An 8,224-nucleotide genomic window follows, 5' to 3' on the forward strand; every position below is an offset into this window, starting at 1 on the left:
GGAATATGTTTCCGAACAATAACATTTTGAACCCTCCAGTTGTCACTTCGTTGTTTATTTCTTGTTGGGTCAAAAGCTTGAGCCGAAATTCTTGAAGGGAAAGGTCGTCCCTATACCCGGAGTGCTGTTGGAAGGTGCTCCAAGTCGATGGTCTCTTCTTGGTCGGATCCTGTCACGCGGAGGTTCAGTTATATTTGCTGGTCAAGTAGTCAGCCATTTTCAACGTGACGCTTACACGAAGTTCTGATAGAGAATATTCGAGCGGTGTTAACCTTTGAAAACAGGAGCGATCGCAGCTTGAATCAGTGATACCGTACCTCGTAATATGCTGTCGACAAAGGGTTCGGCAATGGCAAGTCGAAACATTCAATCGTTTCTGACTCACTTTGCTGGTACGTTGGCGGTGTACATGCTCCAACGACCTCCCCGAAGGTTTGATCAGAATTTCATTTGGCTTCAACGCCATCTGTGGTTTCTACCTTCAACTCCAGCCCAATCGGCAGGATTGTACGGTCCAGGGGCTGATCGAGGTCGAATGCCGGACAGGCCTACAGGTGGAAGATACGGAGTTTCGATTACGAACTGGGGTACCTCCAACGCTGCCATCCAGACGATCGTCATGATATACTTGATATCTAACCAATCGGCTGTTCTGTCTACAAATATAGGTCCCCAAAATGTTGCTGGGGAATAGTTTGGGGAGTTATAGACGAAGCAGCGCGCCTCCGTGCGTACGTCGTCCCATTCCTGAGGTACTATGCGGCCCCTTGACCTAATCGCTCGGTACTGCTCCAGCTGTTTCGACGTCAGGCAAAGTAGTCTAGCGTAGTGATTCTGGTACCTGTCATACAGCGTCTGGTACTCGAGGTTGTTGCGGAGGAGCGCTGAGTCGCGGGGTACCTCGCAAGTCGGATGGCTGAACGGATAATCGGAGAGAGCTCTACCCACAAGCGTGAAGTCCAAGTCCAAGTCGGGTGCCCTAAAGACAGGAAGATTCATCAACATGAGCGCGATCTCCTCGAGGGCTTGCGTCGTCGTTCGAATGAGAGATGCAGTGTTATGGAAGTCGTCAATGGTTTTCAAGGCCTTCATTTTAGACATAAAGCGTTGTCGCCAGTTCGTTCTGCAGCTTTGAGGAGGATTGAGATCTTCGCCTCGACATAGTAGACCATAGAACCTCCTTTCTTGAGCTGTCTTGTTAGGATCGTTAAACCTTTGGCGGTGGTACTCCTTCCAGAGGAATTCACTCGAATTTCCAGAGAAGACGATGCTGTGGGCCTTTTGACAGGTGCGAGAGAAGACGAGGACAGTATGAGCGTCGTTGACGGTGACGAGGATCCGTACCAAGATATTTGAAGGTAAGTTGAGGAGCGGAGAAGTTTGCCTTCGAGCCATGGTCGCTTGAAGGCGTTAGGCAAAGCACTAATTGGTGAAAAAAAAATTGGGGCGCGGTGCCGAAAAGCCGTGTCGGAAGACCATGCCAATGAAGCACAAACAGCCTTCATGTCCCACTGAACTTAACGCTTTGACTGGTTGCTACACTTTCGACGTGATGGAGCGAGACAGAGCGAGGAACGAGCATAACAATTGCGATTCTCGGATGAAACAGGAGTATATGTCCATCCGTTTTCAACTGCAAGTCCACTTTGGCTGCGAGGTGTCGGAGGATAAGCCTCGTTTGGACCTTGCTCACGCAAAGAGCCATGTCAGAAAACGACACGCCTAGTTGGAGTGGCAGAATCTTGGTCACCGTCCAGTAGGTCTAGTGCGAGTGTTTGAATCACCGATCCAGCAATAGTAAATAAAATCCTGGCATGGTCTCGCCCAATCCCAGTCGGCTAAGCTCGTCCACGCTCCCGAACATGGTCGTCGTCCCTGTGGGCTGTCATTATGGCCTCGTCGGAAATCAGAACGTTCGGCATGCAGTTGGGAACTGGCGTCTCCTCGTTTAGAAGCTATAGTATCCTTGAGACGACACCAGGCGCCACAGTGACTGGAAGACAGCCTCAGACGTTGGCGAGGAGCCCATAGAGCCTCGATGTTGGGCAAGGTCCGAATTGGATTTAGCTTGACGGACCCACACCGCTACTAGTACGAGAGCCCACAACTCATATACTGGCTGTCAAACCCTGAGCGCGGATCTGGTTGTGAGGCTTGTCGAAGGTTGGGATATAAAAGTAGGCTAGTAACGGATGCTCCTTTCTCTTCGTGACAGCTCATCCTTTTTACCCCTCCGATCTCCCTCCCCCGCCCATGGATCGACTCGCCCTGTCGAAGTGCACCATCATCCTCGTCAATGGGCTGTGGATGAGAGCGGCGTTGACTCCACCCAATGCACATACACCTCCAGAGAAGCGGTTCGTCCCAGATTGGAGAGAACGTTTCACGCTGGCTGTGATACCTTTCCACGGGATGTTCAAGGTATGATCACGGTTGTCTCGGGATAGCTTTATGGTCGAAGCTCATTGTAGCTGCACGCCTCGTTAGATGATGTACTGGCTCGCAGGCCTCGTCGAAGTCCTCGCCATCCTCGCCACCTCGCACCCCGATTTTGCCATCTCGAGATCCATCCTCCGCCTCCTCCACGCCTCCAACATCCACCAGTCCAAGCTTATAGGCACTCTCCAACCCTTCTTCGTCATCGGAACGCTGATGATGTGGTTGGGCGGGTCACTGCGGCTGTACGCCTATCGTACGCTAGGACGTCACTTTACCTTCCAACTTGCGATTCACCCCGACCACGTCCTTGTGGACTATGGACCTTACTCGATCGTGAGGCATCCCAGCTATACGGGGCTGATTATGTTGCTGGCGGGTGCGTTTGTGAGTAACGTGGAGGGCTCGTGGGTGAGGGAGAGTGGGATTTTGGATTATTTGGTTGTGAGGCTGTTGCTGGCGGGGTGGGTGTTGGTGCTGTTGGGGATTGTGGTTAGCCTGGTGCTGAGGGTGACGAATGAGGATCGGTTGATGAAGGGGGAGTTTGAGAAGGAGTGGGTGGCGTGGGCGAAGAAGGTTCCGTATAGGCTGATTCCTCTGGTTTACTGATTGGACGACTTTATGATGTCGACAAGACTAGTGTAAATTCCATATTATTCCACCTACATACCTATATCTACTACTTCTAATGTTAATGAACCGACATTACGACGCGATGTCTTCGGTCTAACCATTATGAAACTATTCCAACAGCTAGGCTTCGCGATGAGGGACGGAAGTTCCAGTTTTGAAAGAAACGTGATATTCATACAGAACGTGTCAACGCATTACAAATGTTAAAAAGCAGAAACTATCGAATCGTGAACAAGAATCGTAACAAAACAGTCTACTGTAGAAATCGTTATGACTTCTCAGCAGTATCTGGTCGCTCATCAGCGAAGCCAGCACGCTCACCCTTTCCGATGGCGTTAAGCTTATGTTCGTTCCTATCGAGTTGTCGGAAGCTAGAAGTAGAATATCGTCGTCAGCCATTGTTCCAGAAAGAAGGAGAGTCTAAAGTAAGAAGGACGTACGTGAAGAAGAAGATCGTTCCGATAACCCAGGCGGTGATAGCGAAGGAGCCATAGAGCCAGACAAAGTTCTCCTCGGCGTTGGCTGCGGTGAGCGCAAAGTTGATAGCGGCGGAGACGGCGGTTTGGAACTGAGCAAACGCCATGACGACGGACTTCATGCGAGCTGGCGCCTACATCCAAGGTATAATTCGTCAGTACACATCCATCGAAGAACTAAACGATCCTGAGGAAGCTCACCTTGGTGAAAGCATACTCGAGAGACGTGATCGATGCGAAGATCTCAGCCATTCCAACCATGAGGTAGGGACCAACGACGACCCAGACGTTGATATCAGCGGGGTCGGGCACCATACCGTTACCGTCGTCGGCGGGGCGCTTGCAAGCGGAGGGCTGGTTGTTGTCGCAGGGCGAGCGCTTGTTGAGGAAGGACTGGAGGACGGCAGCGTAGACCATGGCGAGACCGGCGACGAGGAAGCCGACGTAGATACGTTTGATGGGTGTGAAGTCGATACCGCGTCGACGGAGGAAGGGGTAGATGATCCTGTCGAAGATGGGAACCATGATGATGATACCGATGGGGTTCAAGTTCCTACGGGGTGTGTTAGAGGAGGTGGTACAGAAAGAAGGAAGGTTGAGAGTACGCACTGGATGAGATCGTTGGGTGTTCCGTTGAGCGTCATTCCGGCGGCCGTGGTGCTCAGGTTACCGTCGATCTGGGAGTAGCAGAGCCAGAAGAAGGGGAAGAAGAGGAAGACACCACAAGCGTTGCAGGTACGAGCGACTTCGCCTACGAATTCGTCGTCCCATGTGATGCTCTTGGGCACTTGACCAGGTGGGTAGTGGCCTATCAAACGCGGTGAGTCGAGGGCATGGGGAAGAGAGTCTGAGAAAAGACGAACTGGGCTTCGCGTTCTCCCAGAAGCCAGGAGCACGGATGTTCCTGATGGTTTGGACGGGATTGAGCGACCAGGCAGGGGTCATAGCCAGTCGAATAACGCGGATGGTCTGACAACAGGGATTAATGCCAAAGCCACGCGAACCTCAATGACGAGAGGACTTACCTCAAGCAGAATGGAACCACGAGGGGGAGTGACGACATATTTCTTCTTGCCAAGGAGGAGAACACCGGGTACGAGCAGGAAGATGATGGTAGGGACGAGCCAGGCAACCCAGAAACCGTGGTCACGAGCGAGGAAGGAAGCTGAGATGGCGCCGCTAGCTCCCAGATTGATGGCAGCGTAGAACCCTGTTCGATGTAAGAATATGTCAGCAACTCGTTATTCAAGGATAAAAGAGAGATACGCACAGAGATAAGTACTCTGAATCGTAACGTGAGGTGAGATAAGAACGGTTTCGCCAGATTTGAGCGTCTCTGAGATAGAAGAAGAACGCCGAGCCAAGCGTTAGTAAGGTTTCGGCAAAATTGGTTGTCAGAAGACATACTCTTCCTTAGTTTGCCGGTGTATTGCTCAGCAATCATGGGAGAGACGTTAGACTTGATCGAACCAGCGCCAATGGCCTGTGAAGGTGGAGCAGTTGGTAGCAGACGTTATTGGGAGGATTGTGTGGGTGAGTTGATGTTCTACGAACGGAGACTGAGCGGGCCGACTTACGATGATAAGAATCGAGAGGATAAGAACGGCCAGAGCAGCATCGTTGTTGGCGATAACTGGAGGAGTAGCACCAATGACGAGGACGATATGACCAAGCCTGCAGGAATCGTTAGTGGATAGACAAGGAACGAGGAGGAGGAGGAAGAACGTACAAGCAAACGAGGGAGAAGACCATAATCGTCTTGTAACGACCCCACATGGTATCGGCGATGATAGCGCCAAGGAATGGCGTAATGTAGACGAAGAAGGTATTGAACTGTAAGGATGTTAGAGCGCTTTAGGAGGACTGGACTTGGACATATGACGCACTGTTCGGATAGCGAAAGAGACGGTTTGGCCACGTCCCAGAGCACCAGCGATACCTCCATCGCGATCTTGCTCGAAGACGACGGCACCGTTGGTCGAACCACGAGGAAGACCCTCACGAATGTAGTTGTTGAAAATATTGGCGGTACCGTAGTATGTCCATCTAGGAGGTCGATATCAGTATGGATTTCGTTCGAGGAAAGGGGGAACTCACCGTTCGGCAAACTCGACGATGACGACGAGCCAGGCAGTCAGCGGGAACTTGTCAGAGACGTGTCGGAGGGTCTCGAACTCGTGCTGAGTGACGCCCTCAGAGCCATCGATGTACTTGGAGCCTTCCTCAACGTCGAGAGAACTGGTCTTCTCATCGAGCGACGGTGGCTTCTCCGTCGCAACCTTATCGTCGCGCTTGTCGGCCATCGCTGAACGAAACGAGTATCGCGTTCGTCGTCGAGGTGCGGGGACAAGGGAGGAGGAGGAGGGGAGGGACGAAGGTCGGCGGTACCCACAGCAAGGAAGGCCTGGGTATGGAAGAAGAAGAGCTTATCGGAGAAGCTCTGGTTGTTATATACGCCATCAAGAACCCAGTTCGACATACACCCCGCGTGTCACGATGGTGCGTTTTGGCAGGTGTACATGTTCGAAGATAGGCTCCACATGCTCACTTTCGAATTCACCCAGCGGGGGTTCTCCTTCCCACTTGGCGCATCGTGTATAGCTTTATGAAAGCTCACCGGGTGGCTCTAATCCTGTTATAGAACTGACGACGTGGAGAACATCAAGATAAGTAAAAGCAACATATGATCAACGGAAAGTGAATACCTTATCGTGTGACTATGGCTTCCTTTAACCGCGCTGGTGTGTTCATGTGGGTCTCACCTTGGTTGGGTGCATCGTGGATGGGAGTTGGGAAAAAGGACGAGAGAGACCATATTGAGCTGCCTGATGGCGCCATTGATGGGCGGTTTCGAAGTTCGAACCCCGCGGTTAGTAGTTCTTATTTCTCCTTCGTTGCTTCGACCAGGAACGAAACGTATGGGACTTCTGGGCTCGAGGATAGAGAGGCGGAAGTCTCTTTTCGACGAGCTATCGCGCATGAAATTGAGGTGGCTCTGGGGCTATTTACGGATCGACCGAATCGGAACGCTCGAGGGTGAACAGGTGTTTCCTATCAGAGCATCGATTATGGATCCAGCTCGAGTTCCATTAGAATGCAGCAACGGAAGGTCTAGGGACTCGCTAGACATAGATCTTGACACTCCTGTCAATGCGAAGCTCCGTCCGAAGAACTTACTCAGGTCACGTCCCAAGATACCTTTGAACATCGCTCATCGCTGGTTAGCAATAGGCGGAATGACATCGCCGTTCTTCCATACCCAGATATACCCCCTCAAGCACGGACTTGAAAGCAAGGGGATAATTATGTAGCAAGTGCTCAAAGCATCGAAATTGAATAGGCGCGTTCTCACAGCGGTATAGATGAGTACAACGAGTATGAATGAGGACAGGCACATGTGGGTGGTTATGTATCCTCTCGTAACAAGAGACCCGTGACCACGTTGAAGCACTGCTTATTTCCAAAGCTAATATACCGCTTCGTGCGGTATATATATGTAAACTGGCGCCACAGTACATCTATCTAGGTCTATCGAGGGCTTACCGGTAACCGATGCTTATTGAATCTAGGGCATAGACGACCAGGATCGGACGTCGTTTTCCTCTGAAGATTATGCGCCAATCATAGCACTCTGGAGGACGCGTTAGGAAGCTAAATGTGCGACACGTCTCTCAAGCAGCAACATTGGCGTCGAACGAACTTCAGAGCAGTATGTCGGGCGGCTGCTACAGGAGTATGTCGTTTCCTTCTCCTTGAAGGACAAGTCAAGCCTGGTCGAAGGGTCGAAGTTCATCTATTCTACAGAGGTGTATAGTCAGTCCGAGCCAGACTGCTAACTGGAACGCTTCTCGTTTTCTGCACCATGTATGGTCGTCTTCATAAACGTTGGCTCTCAACAGCGAGACGCGTTCTTACAGCGATCCTGATCGTATCCTATTCCTGTACTTTCGTCCCACACGCGCACATTCAAAGTCGCCGTACAGGAGGACAGTCATTCGTCTGGAAACCTTCGAACGACCTCACCTGCGAATTCCACGACCACGCGTTTTGACAATGGTTCTTCCCGTTCCTCTTTCCAGACAGTCCCCAATGCTCCTCCAGCCGTCGTTATCCGAGAGTCCCGAATCCAAGCCTCAGCCTTCCGAAACTCTCGCCTAATTCTCATAATCTCTTATCTTCGCATCATTAATCTCCTGCAGTACACCACAATTCATTCAAAATAGGTTCGCGACATAGGTATGGTACAAGTACATTGATAGAGGCTCGTTGATATAGGTCCGTCTCCTTACCTCACGTCCACATTTATAGAAAAGCGTCCTAACGATGGTTTTCCACGATCTTCTCTTCAGACACAGTCACCAACGTTCGTGTCGACCTAGTCCTCCCTACTAAGTGATCCACGCAAAAATCATCAAATCCTCGATTCATCATCCCTCCATCTGCCTCCCATCCTCCTTCAATCTTCGTCTCGTCCTCCCTACATGCTCGATTCTCGCCCCAAACTCGTCGATACCCCGCCTTTCCATGCACTAATCTCTCAACCCATCCTCATCGTACTCGTACTCGGGATACACAGGCACCCACACCCTCCTCTCCGCTTCCTCCTTCACCTGTGAGAGAATCATATCCTTCACCGCTCCCCGGGCTGTTTCTTCGCCGTACCCAGCTTTAGAACTGTG

General features: G+C 51.3%; 3 protein-coding genes across 3 annotated transcripts; 1 reads left to right on the plus strand and 2 right to left on the minus strand.

The window, feature by feature from the left end:
• Positions 1–456: 456 nt before the first annotated feature.
• CC1G_13259 (hypothetical protein) lies at positions 457–1,395 on the minus strand (the record flags this gene model as incomplete). The annotated part of the gene is made up of 1 exon (XM_001841475.2): positions 457–1,395. One exon carries the CDS (start codon positions 1,393–1,395, stop codon positions 457–459), a length of 939 nt encoding a protein of 312 aa, XP_001841527.2.
• An 858-nt stretch (positions 1,396–2,253) lies between these two features.
• Positions 2,254–3,045, plus strand: CC1G_13260 (hypothetical protein; the record flags this gene model as incomplete). Its single annotated transcript, XM_001841476.1, has 2 exons — positions 2,254–2,421; positions 2,488–3,045. The coding sequence occupies 2 exons, from the start codon at positions 2,254–2,256 to the stop codon at positions 3,043–3,045; spliced, it is 726 nt and encodes a 241-aa protein (XP_001841528.1).
• A 170-nt stretch (positions 3,046–3,215) lies between these two features.
• Positions 3,216–5,944, minus strand: CC1G_13261 (peptide transporter PTR2B). Its single transcript, XM_001841477.2, has 12 exons — positions 5,643–5,944; positions 5,432–5,591; positions 5,275–5,378; positions 5,123–5,219; positions 4,953–5,028; positions 4,816–4,881; positions 4,571–4,755; positions 4,409–4,514; positions 4,155–4,353; positions 3,747–4,098; positions 3,510–3,679; positions 3,216–3,440 (listed from the first exon to the last, which is right to left on the minus strand). Exons 1-12 carry the CDS (start codon positions 5,846–5,848, stop codon positions 3,338–3,340), a joined length of 1,824 nt encoding a protein of 607 aa, XP_001841529.1. The 5' UTR covers positions 5,849–5,944; the 3' UTR covers positions 3,216–3,337.
• Between the last annotated feature and the right edge of the window lie 2,280 nt (positions 5,945–8,224).

This window comes from Coprinopsis cinerea (assembly GCF_000182895.1).
Source record: "Coprinopsis cinerea okayama7#130 chromosome Unknown cont3.25, whole genome shotgun sequence".
Lineage (NCBI taxonomy): Eukaryota > Fungi > Basidiomycota > Agaricomycetes > Agaricales > Psathyrellaceae > Coprinopsis > Coprinopsis cinerea.

Coding starts and splice junctions, on each gene's coding strand:
- CC1G_13261 (XM_001841477.2), bottom strand. CDS start 5,848: ATGGCCGACAAGCGCGACGATAAGGTTGCGACGGAGAAGCCACCGTCG. Junction 4,515..4,570: donor GTGGTTCCATTCTGCTTGAG/GTAAGTCCTCTC, acceptor CCCTGTTGTCAG/ACCATCCGCGTTATTCGACT. Junction 4,099..4,154: donor ACACCCAACGATCTCATCCA/GTGCGTACTCTC, acceptor CACACCCCGTAG/GAACTTGAACCCCATCGGTA.